Source organism: Coenobita brevimanus, chromosome 8 (assembly GCF_032717465.1).
Source record: "Coenobita brevimanus isolate Jiangsu-jjx chromosome 8, ASM3271746v2, whole genome shotgun sequence".
NCBI lineage: Eukaryota > Metazoa > Arthropoda > Malacostraca > Decapoda > Coenobitidae > Coenobita > Coenobita brevimanus.
The window spans coordinates 48070312-48092814 of record NC_136961.1 but is presented as its reverse complement, the minus strand read 5'-3'; the positions used below and the strand labels follow the sequence as shown (position 1 = coordinate 48092814).

Here is a 22503-nt window from a genome sequence, read left to right as displayed (position 1 = left end):
GGCGGTATCAATTACCTTTTCTCTTTCTTTTATATATTATTTTGTATAAGAATAGGGCAAAGGGCACATTTCAATGGATAAAATGAGTGGAAAAATCTGTCCAGCATTTGTGTAGTGCAGCACAGCTGGTCAGGTGGGAGGAGAGGGTAATGGAGGGGAGGTAAGGAGGGGGGGAGTCAAGGACAGGAGAAAAATGGCTAAATTGTCAACAGTGGATGGGAGTACAGGTGACATTAGAAGAGCTGAGTATAGCTGGACACTGGTTGTACTGATAAATGATACAAGCCACCACTTGAAAGCCCAGGCGAATTCAAAATAACACAGAATCACAAAAGTGCGCCCCGCAGTATGATCCCTTGCTCCCAAGCGTCACGAAAGTGATGCCACGTCGTTAATGGGTTAAATACAGGGTGGGTTAGGAATAAGAGGAAATGTCATATTATATTGTATCATATTGTTTATAAAGGCTCTGACATGCTTGCATGCTTCAGCCATGGTCACCTGTCGCCACCTCTTCACGTTTCTCAATCACTGGCAACCTCTCTGTTCAGTCCCTTATCCCTCAGATCACACTGTATGACCTTGTCCCAGGTCTTTTTCAATCTGTCATGTAAAAAAGGAGAGTAGCATGGAATTTTTAAAAGTAATTGAAAGATATATAATTGAATCTTAGCATATAGGAAGATGAATGCAGTGATACCCATATGTTCCATATGTGTCGTAAGAAAGTAATCAGGAGAGGGGATAGGGCCTCTCTCCTCTTCCCTTCCATGTAGTAGTAAATGGATGTCTTAATTCCATCTCCCAGTGCATTGGTTACAAGCAGTTCTGTAGCTCCAGTGATCTTAAGTATAATACAGTGTGCATGTTTTTTCTTGTTAATCTGAGAAGTTTTATGATGTAGCTGGAAATAATACCAGAACACTACAGTATTTTGTAAATCCCCTACTGTTCAATAACAGTTTATAGTTCTGTACATGGTGATTTCTTGTGAAATCTCTTGTCGTTGCCCAAATTTTGGATTTATGTTTCATTGGTGATATAGTTCTGCAGTTTTAAAGTAACATTTAAATCTTTTCTGTCCATATTGGTACCTCAGTGCTGTTCCTGCCATGTACGATACTCAAGTTGTGTATTTTGTTCCTTAGTGATTACCATATAATAATTCCATTTTTAACTTATTTTTCATTTCTGATTCTACAGTTCCGAGAACCCATACCACTTGGCTCCAAGATGCCTGTGTCTGCCACGAAGTCCAAGAAACAATCCAAGAAACCCAAACGTCCTGTACCCAAGACGAAGCCAGGCAAAGTTCAAACTCCCACAAAGAAAAAAGACAGAATACAGAAACACAAGGAAAGAAGAAAAGTGAAGGTGGAGAAAGAAAGAGATGGTGTGGGCATAGAGACAGCGAAGGTTGAGATGCCACCACAGACAGTCACCCACGATGCTGACTCTGAGGCAATGGTTCTTTACTTTCTTACCTTAATATTGTGTGCGGCTGTTGATCTAGTTTTGCTGTAGCACACCCTCATTAAGAATTACCTCTATGTAATTTTGTAAGACATACTGAAGTAGAAGTTTCTTATTAAATTTGCCTTTGTTTCTAAAAGAAAAAAAAAAAATCATACAGTAGGCTTTTAAAAGACACTTTTAGAATTACAGATGGATTGCTGCCACTACTCATTTGATAGGAATTAATTTTTCTATGGTGAAACCCATGTTGACCAGTTATGTCATTCCTAGATGATGCTCTCTTCTGTAACCAGCTTCCAGTAAAAATTCCATTAAATAATTGTGGAACCTAAGTTACAGATTTTCTTCTTCTTGGCATTAAAGGATGTGCATTGAAGTTGACTGGCATATGTCAGCCCACAGCTCCCGATGTTTCTCTGTCCACATAATGCCTTTATGATATAGCAAGTAGTGTAATTGACAAACTAATGAACCATGGGAGTAATCTAATACTGTAAAAAATGCTGGTACATCATAGATCAATCAGGTTATCAGTCATCTTTATGAAGGTGACAATACTTTTCTGAGGGTTGAAGTTGCTGTTCATTGACTGCTTTAGGTAGAGTGACTGTTGCATGAGTTTTAAATTTATTTATTTATTTCTTTTTAATACCTTATAACAGCTTGCACGACTGTTCATGCAGAAAATATTTTGATGTTTTTTTTTTAATAGGATGGTATTTTTATTGCTGTGTCATGTGACACATTTTCTGTAAGACAAATCACATTGAACATTGTATTACAGATGTTAGGATACATCAAATTCCATTGCCAAAGGAATTGTTTAGTAGCTAAATTTTATTCTCAAAGATAACATGAAATCCTTACATTCCGGTGGAAACTGAGAGAGATTGAGAGAGGATGCCGTTGAGTAATTATCAGTTTTAGGTAATTATTGACAATACTTACCTGCTTGTCGTACAAGGCGACTAAAGGGTTGGTGGAGGGTTAGTGCCCCTCCCCGGAAAACAACTAACTAAAGTCGAACATGAAGCCTCGGACAAGGACTGACCAAAAAATGACGACCCAGGACCGGACAACGTACAGTAATTGCAACATGGAATGTAAGAGGTGCGAATGATGAGGTGAAAGAGAGAGAGATTGTCCAGGTGCTTGAGGGTGCGAAAATTGATGTATGTGGAGTAACTGAAATTAAATGGAGAGGTGAGAGTGTGAGAGAATGGGAGTATAGATGGGGTATATGTGCAGGAGTAGGTGAGAATGAGAGGGCAAAAGAAGGAGTATGTATAGTTGTGAGTAAAAGATGGAAGAAGAACATAAGAGAGTATGGATCAGTTGGGTCAAGAATTGTGTGGGTAAGATTGAAAGGTGGAATACAAATGTTGGCGATTGTGTGTGTGTATGCGCCAACGCAAGATTGTGCAAGCTGAGTGAGAGAAGAGTTCTGGACAAATGTGGAAGTGTTTTTGATCAGTGATTTGAATGATAAAGTAGGGAATGTGAAGGTGGATGGAATAGTTGGTGAGTGGGGTGTGCCTGCTGAGATAGATGAGAATGGCAGTGTGTTAGTGGACATTTGTGCTGGGAGGGGGTTGGTGATAGCCAATACCCTCTTCAGGCATAAAATGATCCACAGGTATACATGGCGAGTGATGAGAAGGGTGGGTGGTGAACTGAATGAAAGGAAGGCAATGATTGATTATGTGTGTGTGGATGAAAGGATGCAAAGATGTGTAATGGATGCAAGAGCTTATAGAGGTTGAGGGAGTGGACTTTCTGACCACTACTTGGTGGTGGCCAGAATCAAGATCCAAATAAGATGGAGAAATAGAAGAAGGGAAGGATGGGAAGAAGGAGTATTTGCAAGGAGAGTGGAAATTGTTTAGGCAACAGTTCGTGATGACACTGATAATCATATACTGCGTATTTTAAAACTCAAACATAACAGTGGGTTTGTGTCTTAATGTAATGTTAAATCATGGTGGCGGCTTCCTCTCAGACAGAAACGGACAGAAAATGAGTAGAAACTGTGACTCTAAATGTACCTTGTTTTATTGTCAGATACCCAGCTCTTTATCATTATCATTATACTGTCTTTCATAACACATGAAGTAGGATCCGTTAGCAGGAAAAGGAAGACAAGGAAGTTTAAAAACAATTCGTATTCGGTGAAATAGACCATATGTTTGTGTACCCATTATTCAAACCCTTAGAATTTTGCACTACATCCTGCAGGCAAAATCCATTCACACTGTGTGCATCTGGTCAAGGTGCAGTCATTGCTGTGTGCATGTATACATACTTTATCCATCCACTTCTGTCTTTGATCAGTTCTTTTTATGTGTTCAGCTTCCACACCTTTTTTCATCTCACACATTCCCATGACATATCAAATCCCCTCTTACCTTTGGTGGTCTATAGTGTAGTTCAAAAATTATCTACAGAAAATGGGCGAGGAAGATGCAAGGAAGGAGTTGCTTTGTTGATGAATGAGTTGTGGCAGAGTGGAATGAGAGACTACAAATGTGTCAGCTGGAGGTGTATGTATGTCAAGTTCAAGTTTGAGAAGGTGAAAGTGGCAGCATTTGTAGCATATGCTCCGTGTGAGGACAGGAGTGAGAAGGAGAAAGACAGATTCTGGGATGAGCTGGATGAAGTAGTGGGAGAAATGCCTAGGAGCTATAAAGTGATCGTAATGGGGGATATGAATGGAAGACTAGGCACTGGTCCTGAGGGTGACATAATGGGCTGTTATGGAGTACGAGGAGAAAATGATAATTAAAAGCAACTAAAGGATATGTGCCAGGAGAGGAGGTTGTGCATTTGTAATTCGTATTTCAAACACAAAAGTGCACATAAATATACATGGTATAGAGAAAACCGGGATTGTGTTGAAAGAAGCCTGATTGATTACATGCTCGTAGAGAGGTCAATGATGCGAATGTTTGCTGATACAAGGGCTGTGAGAGGATGTTGTGGAGGTCTGTCAGATCATATGATTGTGGTATGCAAGATCAAGCTGAGAGGAGTGAGGTGGATCTGGAGAAAGAGGAGCAGTCAGGGAGAAAGACTGAAAGTTGAGAAGCTGAGGATCAAAGAAATGGCAGATGATTACAGGACCAAAGTAGAGGAGGAGTTAGAATCAGTGAACTGGAAGGAAATGGATTTGGACAGCCTGTGGAATGCATATAGGGATTGGTTAGTTAGAAATAATAAAGCAGTGTGTGGTGTGGCAAGAGTAACAACAAAAAAAGGTACGGCATGGTGGGATGAAGAGGTTAAGAGAGCGATGGAGGAAAATAGGAAGTGGCTAAAGTGGTTACAGGATAGGGGTTCCGTTGAAATAAGAACTGAGTATATTGAGAGCAAGAAGCAAGTAAAGAGACTAGTGAAGAGGAAAAAGTAGGAGGTAAATGATGATCTGGGAAGAAAAATGAATGGGAACTACTCTGAATATAGGAAGGTATTCTGGAAAGAGGTGCGGTATTGTAAAAGTGAAAGTGGAAAGAAATGTGATGGTGTAAAGGATGCAGGAAGATTATTAACCCATGGAGGTGAAGTAAGGACCAGATGGAAAGAATATTTTGAAAGCCTGATGAATGGGAATAGAGAGAGCAGAGCAGCTGTAACCATGATTGGTTTTGGGGGCATGCAGTGCCAGGAGACGTGGCACTCACACAGGTGAAGAGCGCTGTGAAGCAGCTGAGAAATGGAAAAGCAGCTGGGGTTGATGAGGTGTATGCAGAAATGCTTAAGTGTAGTGGAGAGAGTGGAATGAAGTGCTTGTTGGAGATATGTAAGAAGGCATGGATGAGTGAAACTGTGCCTGCAGAGTGGAAAAAGGCTGTGATTGTACCTGTGCACAAAATAAAGGTGAACGAAGTGAATGCAAGAATTATCGTGGCATAAGTTTATTGAGTGTGGTAGGGAAGGTATATGGAAGAATTATTATAGAGAATGTAAGAGAAATACCAGAAGTCCTAGTGAGTGATGAGCAGGGTGGCTTTAGGAGTGGCAGACGATGTGTGGATCAGATATTTGCAGTGAGACAGATAGCAGAGAAGGCTTGTGAGAAGGACCATAAGGTGTTTATGGCATTTATGGATCTGGAAAAAGCATATGACAAAGTAGACAGAGAAGGATTGTGGAAGGTTTTGCACATGTACGGTGTAGATGGTAAGCTGTTAGGTGACATCAAGAGTTTTTATGATGGTAGCGAAGCATGTGTAAGGGTTGGTGGGCATCTAAGTGAATGGTTCACGATCGGTGTGGGAATGCGACAAGGTTGTGTGATGTCCTCATGGTTGTTCAATGTATATATGGATGGGGTGATGAGAGAAATAAAAACACAAGTAATGGAGAAAGGGATGGCGTTAGTTATGAATAGTGATGGATGGAATATCTCAAATTTGTTGCATACTGATGATGCAGTACTGCTTGCAAGTACCAGACAAAAACTTGGTAGGCTAATGCAGAGTTTTGCTGATGTCTGTAAGCGTTGTGTCTTGAGAGTAAATGTAGAAATGAGTAAAGTGATGGTTACTGAGAGAGGTGGCAGTTCCCAGTATGATGTTAAAGTGAATGGAGAGAGGCTGGAATTGGTGAGAGAGTTCAAATACCTGGGTATAGTGATAGAAAAGAGAGGAAAATGTGCAAAAGAAGTTGAAAGTAGAGTGACACAAGGAAGAAAAGTAGCTGGTACAATGAAAGCCTTGATAAGAAACTGAGGCTTGAGTTTTGCAGCCGCACGAGGCTTATGAGGGAGTGTAAGTTCCAACTTTAACATATGGATGTGAGACTATGGTGTGGCATGAAAATGAAAAGTCAAGAATAAGAGCAGTGGAGATGGGACTGCTGAGGAATGTATGTGGAGTACAGAGGTTGGATAGGATACGAAATAATGTGACTCATGAAAGGTGTGGAGTGAGGAAGGCGGTGGACACCAGAATCGAAGAGAGTGTACTGAGATGGTATGGTCATGTGGAGAGAATGGATAACAATAGAGTGGTGAAAAGGTATATCTGAGTGACTTTGAAGAAGGGAGGAGGCGAGGTAGGCCAAGGAGAAGGTGGAGAGAGATGGTGGATGAATGTGTAAGGAAGAGAGGCTTGGAAGTCGATGAGGCTAGGGAACTGACAAGAGATTGAGCTGGTTGGATGAATGTTGTGAGGAGAAGTGCATGATCAGGGATTTTTGGCACCCCTTTTTAACGTGGCAGCATCCAGATTGACTCAATTGGATACGTTATGTAAAGCTGCAGAATGTGGTGAATGTTTTTTGACGTAGCCGATAGATCCAGGATTTCCGGGGGCTGGAATGATGAGTGAATGGAAGTGTGGCCCATTGGATTGGGCAAATTTGGGCTGTCTGAACATTGCTACTCCTCACCCTGCCCTTGGCTGGAAAATGGGGTCTGGATGATGATGAGAGTAGGTAAATGCTGTCATGCACTTGGATAATTAACTTGGTTTAGATATACCATATGGACTGCTGAAATGTTGAAAGTCTCAGAGATACAGGAGTGGGGTTTGTCACTGATTTGATAAATATGATTATATATGAGTGTGTTGTCCTAGATGATTGGCTGAAGAGTGTATTTGTAAATGTTTACCAAGGGAAGGGTGATGCCATGGAAAGAGGGAATTATAGAGGCATAAAGCTTTTGGACCAGATAATGAAGATAACAGAGAGAGTTCTTGAAGGTTTGATTAGAGAAAGAGTGAATATTGATGAGATGTAGTTTGGATTAATGCCAGGCAAAGGGACCACTGAAGCCATATTCATTGTTTGGCAGCTTCAGGAAAAACATATAGGAAAGAAAAGGGAACTGTACTTTGTTAATTTAGAGAAGACCTTTGACAGAGTCCATGGAGAGATGGTGAAGTGGAAGATGAGAAAGCTTGGGATTGAGGAGTGGCTGGTTAGAGTGGTTATGGCCATGTATGTGGGTGCTCGTACCCAGGTGAGAGTGAATGGAGATTTGAGTGATGAGTTTTTCTGTGAATGTTGGTGTGCATCAGGGGTCAGTCTTGATCCCCTCGTTGTTTATTATGGTACTTGAAGCCGTCTCATGTGAACTCAGAAATAGACTCCCGTGGGAGATATTGTATGCAGATGGTTTGGTGTTGATTGCAGAGAATGAAAGGGGGGCAGAGGAAAGATTTAGGAAATGAAGAGATGGTATGGGGCAAAAGGGCTTAAGAGTGAATGCTGGTAAAACAAAAGTGATGGTATGTAGGGCTGGGGGCAGTACTGTCAAAGAAGAGGGAGGGTGGCCATGTGCAATTTGCCACAAGGGTGTGGGAGGTGTTTGTGATAAGTGGGTGCATAAGAGATGTAGTGGTATTAGAGGTAAACTGCAAGATTACGTAGATTTCATGTGTGCAGTGTGTCGAGGGGAGATTTGGAGATTGCCAGGCATGAAAGAATTGAACCTGTGGGCTAGTCTCTTGAGTGTGTGGAAGAGTTTTGTTATTTGGGAGACATGTTATGTGGTGGAGGTGGGGCTGGAGCTTGCTCTCCGGCTAGAGTGAGGAGTGGTTGGAGAAAGTTCAGGGAGCTGTTGTGACATTTAGAGGGCACTCCGTCTATGCTAAGGGGTCTTGTATGCGGCATGCGTTAGGAGTGTAATGCTTTATTGTTGTGAGACCTGGGCAATAAAGGAAGAGGATATTCTCAGGCTCAGACTTAGAGAAATGGCAGTGATAAGGTGGACGTGAAGTGTGTCCCTGAGTGTGAGGCCTTGGGGGGCTAGGTTTATGATGGAAGAGTTGAGAGGTAGGATGGGACTGTTGTGTATTGGTGTTGTAATGAGGAGGGGTAGATTGATATGGTTTTGGCATATGGAGAGGATGGGGAATGATAATTGGGTGCAGAAAGTGAGAAGTGTTAATGTTAGGGGTAGGGTAGCAAGCGATACACCGAAATAGACCTGGGACGAGGTCATTGAGTGTTACCTCGGGGATAAGGGACTTAATAAGGAAGCTGCCAGAGATCGAGCAGCATGGAGAGCCGCCATTAGGTGGCATAGGTCGATGCATGCAAGCATTTTGGAGCCTTCAGAAATGAAACAAAACCACACAGTACTATACTTGTTTGACTCCAACTTGGACTACAATTGCAAAGTTTTAACAGTTGATTAACACTGGTAAATGGTGTTAGTCATGAGGAAGCGGTGTAGAAAGAATGTAGTATTGTCTTATTCTGCATCTAAACAACATCAAATAGGTTGCAAAAAAGATGAAAATCATGGCCAGCTTAAGATTAAATGAATGTAGAAACTGTATCGTGAATGTCCTTTCTCTGTCCTTGGTATGTGGACCCTACCAGACCTCATCCTCGGGTGGGAAAAAGTGGACATGACGATGACTGTGATGATGTCTATCCTGAACCTTATGAAGGATGACTCATTAAAGACTTTTTGTGGTTACAGACAGACACAGCAGATGAGAAGAGTGACCTTGAAGATGGTCTGGGTGAGTCAGCAGAAGCAGCTGAAGCTTTGGTGGCACTTGCTGGTGGGGATGTCAATGGTAGAGTTCGCTCCTCCTCCTCCTCTTCCTCAACCTCTTTGTCCAGCTCCTCCTCCTCCTCAGTCAAGTTGTTTGGGTCAACTGGAGATGAAGACCGGTCGCCAGTTCTAATGGAACACAGCTACTGCCTCCCCTGGGCACCCAAGGATGGAACAACAGCTTCATTCCTCCCACCAGGTTAGTCCCTTCATCACCATAATGCTCTTGGACAGTTTTGGTGCATGTACTGCCATATGCAAAAATTTGTCAACAATCCTTTGCCAGTATTGTTCTGCCTTCCATATTTGTCAGCCCTACCCAGATGTCGGCAAATATTCTTTCTTTTCTTAGTCTTCTGGTGTGAGCTTTTAATTACATGAGTATTTATGTAACACCTTCCATTGCCACAGCCAGCTGGGAGGTGTTGAACTTCTGCTCATGGGTCTACACTCATAATCTGTTGTCAGTGTTCACCCCATAATCCTACCCTTGGCTGGGGGGAATTCATAGCCAGGGTTCCACACCAACTGAACACCTGTTGTTGGTTCTTTTGAAGCTCTGCTATTCTCTTTTTACCCTAGCTTTGCCCAGATACTCATCCAATTCTAGTTTATTCCACATAACTCTGTGGAAACTAGAGCATACAGGGGGACTGAAGGGGAACCTCCTGGAATGGATGAGAGACTTTTGAAAGAGAGACAAATGAGGACAGTAATAAAGGATAAGATGTTTGGGTGGAGAGAAGTAACAAGTGGAGTCCCATAGGACTCGATGTTGGCGCCAGTAATGTTCCTGATTTACGTAAATGATATGGTAGATGGAGTGAACAGCTATGCTAGTCTGTTTGCTGATGATGCAAAGATCTTGAGGAAGGTAGAGGTTGAGGAGGATTGTAAAAGGCTGCAGGTGGATCTGGATAGGATACACGATTGGAGTCGGATGTGGGAAATGAAGTTCAATGCAAAGAAATGTAAAATATGGAAATTGGTAAAAATACCAAGAGGCCATCACTGAATTATTTGATGGGTAATGAACCAGTCACAGAAGCAAGAGAAAAGAAAGATTTGGGAGTGCTGGTCCAGGACAATTTGTCACCTGAAAAACATATTAACAGGACAGTTAGAGAGACATATAACCTCTTGATTAACATAAGATTAGCATTTCATCATATGGATGAGGAGATGATGAAAAAATTGATAGTGGCCATGATCCACCCCATGTTAGAATATGCAGAAGTAGTGTGGACCCCAGACAAAAAGAAAGATATAAACAAGATTGAGAGAGTACAAAGAACAGCAACCAAGAAGGTCCCCAGTCTGGCAGATCTGTCATACAGAGAGAGGCTGGAAAAGCTGGATTTGCCTTCTTTAGAGGAAAGGAGAGAGAGGCGACATGATTGCAGTGTTCAGGACCATGTTGGGAGTAGAGAAAATTGACAAAGATGATCTGTTTCTTTGGGATAAGAGAGTAACAAGAGGACACGGAAAAAGATGATCTGTTTGTTTGGGATAAGAGAATAACAAGAGGACACGGAGTGAAACTGAAGAAGCCAAGCTGCTTGAAGGATATGAAGAAATATAAAATTCCTTATAGATGTATAGACCTGTGGAATAGCCTGGACAAAGAGATCGTCCAGTCAAAATACTTAAACGAGTTTAAAGCTAAATTTGACTTATTGAGAAACAGATACGGGACCCCACGAGCATAGCTCATTTCCTGTATATCGCAGTTAGGTAAATACAATTAGGTAAATACACACACCATAAGAAGAAGAAGAAAATAAAATGTATGCAGACAGTTAGGCCTCGTAGGTAGAGCAAGCATTCCTGAAGATGGAACATTATGTCAGTGAGTATGTCTCATTTCACCAGGCATGCGATGGGTAGTTCCCCCTTTTTTTTATTTTCTTTATCCATGTTTTCTGAATCCAAACTTCACCCCATCTTTAATTGGGGAAAAAGGTCAGGATGATAATGGCAATGAAATTGGTGGATAAATTTATTTATTTATATCTTCATTTATTTATATAATGTATTCATTCTTTTTTAATGCATTGCAGGACATCCCTACGTGTCAAGTGGGGTTGGTGGAGGATTAGTGCCCCTCCCTGTAAAACAGTTAACTCTAAGCCCTTGGCCACCCCATTTGGGATACATGGCATCTGGCAATGAATGAAATAACTAGGGACAACATTTCAGTGATTATTTCTCTACTCTTGTGCTTTGTTTTCCCATTTTTTTTTTTTCTTTATCCAACATATTCAGAATATTATTGGAAAACAGAGTTAGCATTGTGGTGATAATAAACAATAAACAAATCTTTTTTGAAACAGAAGATGGAAGCCAGCATGAAGCCTCAGCAGGTGTTGGTGGTTCAGATCATGACTACACCCGCACCCGCACTCCCCCAGCCACTGACAAGCTTCAGCCTACACCCAAGGTTGCTCCCAAGTTCACCACCCCCAAGCCTCGGGGGAAAGAGAACCGTGAGCTGCAACAGATCAAAAAGGAGGCGGCAGCAGTGGTGGCAGCAGTGGCATCACCTGGAGACAGAAAGAGACACCAGCCAACCTCCAGGTCATTTGCTCCCTTCAAGCCTCGCAACCAAATTGAAGAGTACAATGTCCTCTACTCCTTCCTTATCAGAGGTGAGCACTTTAATGCCCCCCCCCCCCCCCCTTTTTTTTTTTTTTTTTTTTTTTTTTTTTTTTTTTTAATGATCCAGCTGACTCACACACTCTTAAGTAAGTAGTCTCATTGTTTTACACTTTGCAAGGAAAGAGTATTATCAAGTATATACTGTGAAAGCTATCATAGCTGGATGTACCCTTTGCAGGGAAAGAGTGTTATCAAGTATATAATGTACTGTGAAAGCTGTCATACCTGGATGGGAAGCGATGTAAGCCATGATATTGCTTTAACTGAATTGCCATTTGACAGTTAATGCATTAACTGTACTCAGATGAGAAGCAATTGAATGCCATTGGAGCATCTCTCGGCTAACAAATCTCATTATATTTGGGATACAGAGGAGATGCCAGATTGTGCAGTCATATCTGGACATTATACTTCTTTTGGACACCACTTTTACTGTGGGTTAGTGTGATTTTCTCATATTAGAGGAATTATCAATACACTGGTGTGCTTATTGGTTTTGTCACATGACATTGGTATCTTCCATTTGTAGGTTTCCCAAGAGGGAGCAAGATGTTAGAGATGATGATGGTGATGGTGTTGATGATGATTAAATTTCTACTTGATTTAAAACTGTTATACAGGTATTACCTGTAAGTTAAAATTTTTTAATACACGTAATTACTGTATATTTCTTGTTTTATATGAACAGGTATTGACCAGGAGGATATTGAACTGTTAAAGCGAAGTTACGAGGGTATGCTGGCAGATGACAGTCAATCTTATTGGCTGAACGACACCCACTGGGTTGACCATCCACCAACAGACATTCCCTGCCCACCCAAGAAGAAACGACGGCTGGATGATCTGCCCCTCCATAAAACTGGGTGTGCTCGCACGGAGGGCATATATAAAGTTGACTCCAAGCAGAAGCAGAAACACAAAGTTAGTACATTACCAAGATCATTCTTTCCCTCCCACAGACAGATTTATATATGTGTGCTGTTGTTTGGTGTTCGTGTTTAGTGCCATATCTGTGGTGGTAGGAGACAAATAGTGCCATCCACATACTCAATAGATTTTGTAAAACACTACTGAAGAAGTAAGAGTGAGAGGCTGGAAACCTCATATTTTTGTTTTAATGTAAGGATATACTGTAGTAACTCACCACTACCTAGCACAGGTAGAAGCAGCTTCCTGCCTCAAGCACAGAAGGAAGGAGACCATGCCTGGGGCTGTCTTTCATCTCTGATTCATGTTCCAAATAAGCCTAAAGGAGCCATTCTATAGGTTTCCTCACATCTGTGAGTACAGCCATCTCCATAAATCAAGACCTATCTATGATCAGTGAATGGGGCAAAACAACCTTGTCTCTTTAAATGCTAGTAAAACTAAATATATACAATTTACTAATAGACAGATATTGCCAGATTCGTACATTACCTTCAGTGCTACTAATATTCCCATCTCCAAAAGTATTGAAATTCTTGGCGTCTCACTTAACCCCTTAACCGTGGGGCGTCACTTTCGTGACGCATGGGAGCAAGGGATCATACCATGGGGCGTCACTTTTGTGATTCTGTGTTATTTTGAATTCACCTGGGCTTTCAAGTGGGGGCTTGTATCATCTATCAGTACTGCCAGTGTCCAACACCAGTCAGCACTCCTAATCTCATCTGTACTCCCATCCATTGTTGACAATTTAGCCATTTCTCCCCGTTCTTGACTCCCCTCCCTACCTCCCCTCCTTTTTTTTTTTTTTTTTTTTTTTTTTTTTTTTTGGCACACCAGTAGGTGGGATAACAAAAGGTAATTGCACAATCCATGGGTTAATACGCTTTCAATTTTTTTTAAAGGAAATAACAAGACCATTTTGTTTCATCATGAGAAATCATAGTACACTAGTCAGGTGGGACGGTTCATATTGCACTTTTTACTTGTATGCAGTACTTCCCTTTTTACGTTTCTAAATTCTGCTTGTACATAGTGTAGAAGGTGACAGTTGGGTGTACCTTTGGTTTTTGAAGTAGTAAATAATGAGTAAATGAGAATGTAGCTCATTTCACTGGGCTTATATGTATTTATTTATTTATTTTTTTCTTTATTCTGGCCACTTCATTTATTAGCTGGATATAATGTTATTACAATGATAATGATTATCCAACTGATCCTGTTCTGGGAAGTTGGAGAAGATTATAATGATGGATGATGTTGAATTCATCATTCCCAGTTATTGACAGTTGGATTAGGAAGCTGAGGATGTTTGTGATACTGTTGTTGCTGAATAATGATGGTGATGATGGATTTTGCATGCCTTTTTATAGGCAGTCAGACCAAGATGATGATACTGATATGGATGTTTGTGATGTTGCTGCTGCTGATTTCTAATATCTTGTTTCGATTGCAGTTCACCTTCCACCAGGACAGTGTGGCTCGAGCTGGTGAGGAGCCCCAACAGCAGAGTTTGGCAGTGTTGGAGTCAAGCAAGGCCAAGTTAACTCAGATGGCAGTGAGCAGGGAGGTGCGGTCCTTCCAGCGCAGACTCCTCACAGCGTTTGGCAATGAAACTGACTCAGACCTGCTCAAGTTTAATCAGCTCAAGGTGACCTGTTTTGACAGTTATTACAACCTTCATCATTAGTCTTTTCTTGAGGATTTTATGTACTGTAATTTAGGAGAAACCTCTGGTACTGAAGGAATTAATTAGTGTGGTTCTGAAAGGAAAAGCTTGGAAATTGTCTGCAGATGATTGTTTATACAGTAATTCACAGTTTTGGGAGATCAGAAAGTAAAAATATAGTTACTGGTTAGCATTACAGTAAATTAATTCTGATGATGTTATGTGTATTTTTTATTGTACATATTGTATTATTACTTTCCTTACATCATATCTAATTCTGTATCATCCATTCGGTTCTAATTATAATATTTTATATTCCAGTTTCGAAAGAAGTTGCTGAGGTTTGGCAAGTCCCGTATCCACGACTGGGGACTGTTTGCCATGGAAGCTATTGGGTCCGATGAAATGGTTATTGAGTACGTCGGCCAGAGCATACGATCCATCATTGCTGATCTGAGAGAAATTCAGTATGAAAAGATCGGCATAGGGTCTTCCTACCTTTTCCGTATCGACATGGAAAGTATTATTGATGCCACCAAGTGTGGCAACCTGGCACGCTTCATCAACCATTCCTGTAATGTAAGTTTCATTTTTTTTATTGTTACTATGATCCAGGTAAGTGTGAATGAGATAACTCTAGGGGAAATGGCTTGTGTGTGTTGCTGAACATTTCCACTTGAGTGATATAATTGGCAGTGGTGATGATGTGGAAGGAACGTCTTTTGCAAGTCAAAATAAGTTGAAAAAAAATTTAGAGAGCTGATGAAATGTCTTTGTATATACAGTATATGAAAGGTAAAACTATGTTTACTGTAAGGTCTACAGCCAGGCCAAGAAAACATACATTGAGGTCCTGATAAGAAATCATTGGGTTAGAAGTATTAACTCAGACACTGCTAAAGAAAGTTTAGCTTGAAAAGCAGCCATCAAGCAAAAGGACTGACCCACGCAAGCATGAAGCACTTTCAGAATGTGTGTTTATGTTTTGTATATATGTTAATCTGTTCAGTTTCTGCATATGTAGTTTAGCCTTCATTGTGACACTAGCCAGCATACTTTACTTGTAAATTCATATTGATAATCCAGTATCATTATGCTTACTGCCACAGTGCCCAGTGCTGGGCATATAATTAAAAATCCCACTGGTAGTGGATGTAAGAAAAATATTAATGTATATATCATTGATTACTCTCACCTTCTCCAGAGGAAATCTGCTTCAAACAAATCTTAACTTCCTCTGGAGCATTCTAAGCTCAAAACATCCACAGTCTGTAGATCATGTAAACAGGAACCTATCTCTCAGTAGAAAATCATCCTTCCAGACGTCTAGATTGCCATTCCACACCAGTTGTCATCATAGTGCTTTCTTATCAGAAATCAAGTTGCCATCTTCCAGTAACCATTTCATTACAAACTGAGACAATGGTGAATGTTTTGTAAGCTAGTGCTGGAGGAGGTAAAGTTTTGTTTGGGGCAAGTATGCTGTGAGTTAGCTTTCCTTTGGAGGAGGTAAGTGTAAAGTGGAGGGACTGTAAGAAAATGTTCTGGAGAGAAGTGAAAAGAGTAAGACAGGGTGGAAGTGAAGTAAGCAGGGGAATGAAAGATAAAAATGGTAGATTACTAGTGAAGAAGGGAGAAAAAGTGAGCAGATGGAGAGAACACTTTAAGGAATTGTTGAACATAAAGGATGGAAGTAATGCGAGTATAAGTGGCTGGGGAATGGCTGGGAGAAGGAGGGAGGTGAGAAGACAGGAAGAAATCAGTAGGATAGAAGTTGTGGAAGCAATGAAGAAAGTTAAATCGGGGAAAACCCCAGGAATTGATGGAGTGTGTGGTGAAATGCTGAAGCATGGGGGAGAGATAGTAGTAGAATGGATGTGGAAGATGTGCAGATTGGCCTGGGAGGAAGGTAGAGTCCCGGAGGATTGAAAGTCAGGTATAATTATTCCCTTGTACAAAGGAAAAGGGGAAAAAGAAGTGTGTGGTAATCATAGGGGCATTTGTCTTCTTAGTATAATAGGAAAAGTGTATGGTAGGATACTTATTGACAGAGTTAGAGAAAGAACAGAGAAATTAGTTGGAGAAGAACAGGGAGGCTTTAGGAAGGGAAGAGGTTGTGTAGATCAGATATTCATTCTCAGATCTTTAGTGGAAAAGTTTCTAGAGAAGGGAAAGAAGTTGTATGCGGCTTTCATGGATTTGGAGAAAGCATATGACAGGGTGGATAGACTAGGATTGTGGAAAGTGTTAAGAATTTATGGAGTAGATGGGAAGTTGTTGAATGCTGTGAAGAGTATGTACGATGGTGCGAAGGCTGCAGTGCGTGTGGATGGTGAACTAAGTGAATTTTTCTCTTTGAAAGTTGGGTTGAAACAGGGATGTGTCATGTCTCCATGGTTGTTCAATCTGTACATGGATGGGGTAATAAAAGAGGTACAAGGTAGGGTAGTGGATGTTGAAGTGGCCCTGGTGAGAGAGGATAGTGTTTGGAAACTCCCTGTACTGTTGTTTGCAGATGATACTGTGTTGTTGAGTGAGGACGAAGGGGAGCTGCAAGGCTTGGTGGATGAGTTTGGGAGAGTGTGTAAGAAACGGAATCTAAAGGTGAATGTAGGGAAGAGTAAAGTGATGGTCTTTGAGAGAGGTGAAGTCAGTGAATGTACAGCGAGGTTGGATGGTGAGGAATTGGAAAATGTGAGTACGTTTAAGTACTTGGGTAGTGTGATGAGTAAGGATGGAGGTTTGGAGGGTGAAGTGCTTGAAAGAGTACAGCAGGGAAGAAAGGTTGCTGGTTCTTTGAAAGCAGTGATAAGAAACAGGGAAGTGAGCATGGAAGTGAAAAAGTTACTACATGACAGTATTGTGATACCAACTCTAACATACAGAAGTGAAGCTTGGACGTTGTTGGAAGGACACAAGTCAAGAGGGAGAGCAGTGGAAATGAGTTATTTAAGAGGAGCCTGTGGAGTCACGTGGAGAGACAGGCTGACGAATGAGGATATAAAGGAGCGTTGTGGTGTTGATGTGGATGTGATAGGAAGTGTTTGGAGGAACACACTGAGGTGGTTTGGCCATGTGGAGAGGATGGAGGGTGAAAGACTGACGAAGAGAGTGTATGTGAGTGAGGTGGAGGGGGAAAGAGGGAGGGGGAGGCCAAGGATGAGATGGAGAGATGGGGTGGAGAGGTATATGAGAGAGGGGGGTGTGAGTTGGGAGCAGGGGAGTGAAATGGCGGGGGACAGGGTGACTTGGAGGCGATTTGTTTGTGGGCACCCCAAACGGGATTGAGGCGTCTGGCAATAGATAGATAGAAAATGGACTGTATATATTAGTTTGTCTTAAGATAGAGGTAGGTATGATCGGCCATGAAGAAGCTAAAGAAGTGTGCAAGAAAGTGAGGTATGGAAATTGGTGGAAGGTAAACATTTGATGAGAGATGGGAATGATTGGATGAAAGGAACTTTATGGAGAAGCACATGACAAAAGTTTTGGCACCCCTTTTCCTGCTTTATAATGAACAGAATTAATGATGTATGGACGATTGTGTGACCCATTTCCCTGGAGATACTGTTGATATTTCCCCACTTTTATGCATCTCAGTCTGTGTTCCTGAATTACTTTATGCCGTCTTTAGATGAGAATGATAATGATGAATACTGCAGAAGTTGCATAGTGCCGATGAGAATTTACTGTATATCATATGATGTTGTATGTAAGTTATGCTTTTGAATATGGAATTAACAGTGACTTTTACTTTACAGCCAAACTGCTATGCAAAAATCATATCTGTAGAAACTCAAAAGAAGATTGTAATCTACTCCAAACAACCTATAGCTTGTGGTGAAGAAATAACCTATGATTACAAGTTCCCCATTGAAGAGGAAAAGATTGTGTGTTTGTGTGGAGCAGCACAGTGCAAAGGGACACTGAATTAAGTCAAGAAAGCAGACTCTAGTAAAGCAGGAGAGAATGACACAGTGAGAGACAACAAAGCACAGCTAGAGTCCTAGACAAAGAAAGGATGGCACGGCACGGCAAACCATGCAAGATAGATAAAGAATGACAGACTTCCATAAACTTGGTGAGTGGCATGTCAGTATCCCATCTTGACTGTTAACTACTGGAATATCAGGCTCCTTTCACATCTGTTGTACTGTAGCTGGTTTGGTTGGTACTAATTTTTGCAGTATTCTGTGATGGGATTAATCACATTATTATTATTATTATATTACCTACTTATCCAGAGATTTCTAACATCTGCAGAAAGACATTCGTGTACAGTTTAGAGAAATAAGTAGTGTAAATGGTAATGTTTTTTCTTATAGAGGAAGATACACTGGAAAGTCTTTGTGTAAATCAGTATATAATGATCATACATTGTACAGTATCATATAACACAGTGAAACTGTGTTATATGATACTGTACACTTACTGATAACTTTTTTAGATGCAGTCATATTTAGCATTAGTAATCAAAAGGGTATGAAATTTATGGGATGGACAAGCTACGTGGTATCGAGGTGTGGAGTTATGAACTGACTCATGAATTGGACCCATATCCTTTGACAGTTCCCTCAAAGTGAAACTAAGTTTTATATGAAAATAATTTTATCAGCTGCACAAGGCTTACATGAAGGTGTGTTAGTGCCAACTTTAACATGTGGATGCGAGACTATGGTGTGGCATGAAAATGAAAAATCAAGAGTGAGAGTGGTGGAGATGGGACTGCTGAAGAAAGTATGTGGAATACAGAGAGTGGATATGAAATACAGTAAAACCTCGATTTAACTACACCCTGGGGGGCCCTGAGCATGCCAGAAAAAACGAAATTCTGTTAGATTGGGGCTTACACCATGATAGTGTATGTACTTTCTCACATAAATTCATAGGTAAGAGTCAAAAGCTCATCAATATTCCTTCTCACGAGGTATCAGCTTTTTTCTGAGTGTCAGTACCTTCCTTAACCGTTTTTCCTGAACTTTCGGCATCGTCACTGCCTCAAAAAGTCACAAAATCCTGCAAAATAAGCACACACGTGGAATGCTTTTGAGTCAGGCTAGGCGGGAGGAAGAGTGGGTGAGCATAAACATGCCCAGTTGGCGGGAAACTGCAAACAGAAGATCGAGATGCACGTGGCGCCCGCCACATTTGAACTTCTTTCTAATTTTTACCCATTTGGGGGGAATTTAAAATTTTTTTTTGCATAAATATTCCTCGGAAGATGTGTGCCGTTAGTTTTGGGTTGCTGTTAGAATGAATGCTGTTAAATTGAGGTTTTACTGTAATGTGATTTGTGAAAGATGTGGAGTGGGGAAATTTGTGGACACCAGAATCATAGAGAATATACTGGGGTGGTATGGTCATGTGGAGAGAATGGATAACAATAGAGTTGTGAAAAAGGTATACCTGAGCGAATTTGAAGGAGGGAGGAGGTGAGGTAGGCCAAGGAGAAGGTGGAGGGATATGGTGGATGAGTGTGTAAGGAAGAGAGGTATGGAAGTCAGTGAGTCTAGGGGACTGACAAGAGATTGAGCTGTATGGATGAATGTTGCGAGAAGTGCATGATCAGGGATTTGGCACCCTATCTTAACGTGACAGCATCTGGATTTACTATCATATTCATTTATGTGAAGCTACAGAATGTGGTGAATATTATTGGCATATCAGATAGAGCCAGGATTCTGGGGGCTTGAATGATGAATAGATGGAAGTGTGGCCCATTGGAATGGACAAACTTGGTTTGTCTGGACGTTGTTACTCCTCACCCTGCCCTAGGGTGGAAAAGGAGGTCCGGATGATGATGATGATGATGATGATGAATTTTATCATTAATGACATTCAGTGAAAAGTAAATTCTATGTACTTCCAACAAGTGTTTTACTTTTTGTTGTGCTGTGTTATATTGTGAATGGATTTCTTTCTTTTCTTCTCTTTTCCAGACAGTTGTTTTTTTTAATTTTTATGAATTCTTGGCTAAGTGTACTGTAGAGTCATTAGATAATCTCAGCTTTGAAACTGGTGCTCTGTTGGCAGGTTTGAGGGACCTTGGAAGCAAGTAGCCAGACAGCATCCAAACCCATATTACCTTAGTGAAGTGTAGGGGCCCTGAAGCTAGGCAGCTGTAGTCCAGAACATTTAGCCATTGTACAGTGCTAGTGGCATTACATGATGGAAAAGCCTGCAGCCACCTCTTAGGGATAAATATTGATGCATCTGTAGCACATGACTTCATCCTGCCTGACATCGCTTTATCCACTAGACCACCATTGCCAGGTACCAGTTTACTTTCTTGATTGTGTGGGAGTGTAGCCCAATCATTTGAGCAAACTTTGGGTAGTAGCTCATTCTACCAAATTTGTTCTGGCTGTCTGGATCCTACCTCACCCCATCCTAGGGTGAAAAAGGAGGTCTGGATGGTGATGTTTGTTATTATCATTTATTGTGTTGGATGTTTTTGTTAAATCAGTGCCATATCATCAAATAGTGTGTTGATGTGCTCTTTAATGCATTATTTCAACACTGCCATGATGACAGTGACATTTTGGTGTTGTGCTGAGTTTATTTTCACTTCCCTTGACACTTCCCTTGTATCCTTACATCATTCATTTTACAGTATTATCACCCTTTAATTCCCACACTAAAGACTGTTTTCTTATAAGAAATATGACATTCTTAGGTCTCTCGTGCAATTTGTATTACAAATATTAAGCAGTTACTTGTGTTATTAATTGTCCATTTCTGTTTGCATGTCTGCTGACAATATACATTGTAGTTGCTCACTCATCTTGGCATTAACGGAGGTCCTTAAAAATAGTTAAACTGTGTACATGGTTGGATGGGTGTTCTGCACTGTGCTAAGTGACTGTAATCTGCCTCCCTTTGTTACCTACACATCATAAAGTGTGTGAATACATGAAGTTCTTATAATCTCAGTGTAGATTTTTCTGATGCTTTTCATGAAGTGTGCCAACAGTACAGGGCTAAGAAAAGATTAACTTTATCAGAGGGAGTGTCTGGGTGTTATTCCTCTTCTTGATCAATCCTGAATTTGGCTTTGTGTTATCTTGTTTTTGTTTTTTCTTAGAGCAATTTTGTGGGCTCCTGGCCTTTGGTTCCTTCTTCCATGCTTAAAAAAAAAAAAAAAAAAAGAAGAAGAAATCTAGAAACAGTATCAGAAAGAATGGCATTTTATTGTTTAGATAACCCCTGGACGCCGGGCTAAATTCTGCTCGCACTTCGCCTCGGTATGAAAGAAAAACACAACATAGCTTTACTTCTACCCTTAATATCTCAGAAACTATAGCAGTTAGGGAAATGAATCAAAGACTGTTACTTAGCAGCTCTTTTTCTAGCAAATGAAAGTATTCCCAGGTTTGTAGGTCATTGTGTTGATGAGTAATTACATGAGGAAGTGGACTAAATTTCGGCGCGAAAACAGGATGTGTTCGTGCATCTGCCCTTGGTCACAACGATGGCTTTGCTCTGAACGTGATAACTTCTCCATTACTAGATAAACCAGACAGTGGTGTCCAAGGCATGCCCTATGGCACTGTCACAGAGTTCTTTCCTAATATCCTTGGAAAGATGCTTGGCAGGGGTGGATGAGGCAAAAGTCCATGTTAGCTGGGAACGAAATTGGACGAGAAAGGTTCAGAAAAGATAGTCCTCCACTAGGCAAAGTCACAGAGACGACTGAGGTATGGTTGAGCAGGCTGGTGGGAGTCTCCCCCAAGCATTCGGTGATGAGATGAAGTGGGGGTCACATCAAACTGCCCAGAAAACAAGTGCGGTTCCTACCGACACCCAGCGCTGCTGCACCACCAGTTTTTTTTACAATTCCGACTGACACCCAGAGGTTAGAGGTTAATGAGTCATATGCAAATTTGTATGTGGTGAACTTCCCACATGAGTGGTACTCCATAACTGCACAGAAATAAAGGAAGTACAGAGCCAGTTCATCATGCCTGATTTGGGGAAGCAGATTTGTGTGTGTGTGTGTGTGTGTGTGTGTGTGTGTGCATGCGTGCGTGCGTGCTTGTGTACGTGTGTCAGTTAAGGTTTATGTTAGTTTTATGTATTTTCAGTATTAAAGGCTGGGAAGACTAAGCAGTGAGGCTGTCCATCTTGTCCTGTCACCTAGTCTCTTGAATCTCATTCTTGGATAAATAGTATGTTAATGTCCAGATATTTAGTTCAGTCTCCTTTCAGCATTAGTCATCATGTTGAGTATCATCATCATTCATTGTCATTCTGACTCAGTTTT

General features: G+C 41.1%; 1 protein-coding gene across 1 annotated transcript in view; it reads left to right on the top strand.

Annotated features, from left to right (window-relative positions):
- The window catches only part of Set1 (SET domain containing 1), a 56792-nt gene extending 38590 nt beyond the window's left edge, over positions 1 to 18202 (top strand). Inside the window, exons 13-19 of the mRNA XM_080278805.1 lie at positions 1204 to 1287; positions 8909 to 9185; positions 11320 to 11634; positions 12333 to 12565; positions 14028 to 14222; positions 14562 to 14819; positions 18002 to 18202. Of these exons, the coding sequence (XP_080134931.1) occupies positions 1204 to 1287; positions 8909 to 9185; positions 11320 to 11634; positions 12333 to 12565; positions 14028 to 14222; positions 14562 to 14819; positions 18002 to 18175 (1536 nt within the window). The 3' untranslated portion in view covers positions 18176 to 18202. The remainder of the gene's footprint in view (positions 1 to 1203; positions 1288 to 8908; positions 9186 to 11319; positions 11635 to 12332; positions 12566 to 14027; positions 14223 to 14561; positions 14820 to 18001) is intronic.
- Positions 18203 to 22503: the final 4301 nt, after the last annotated feature.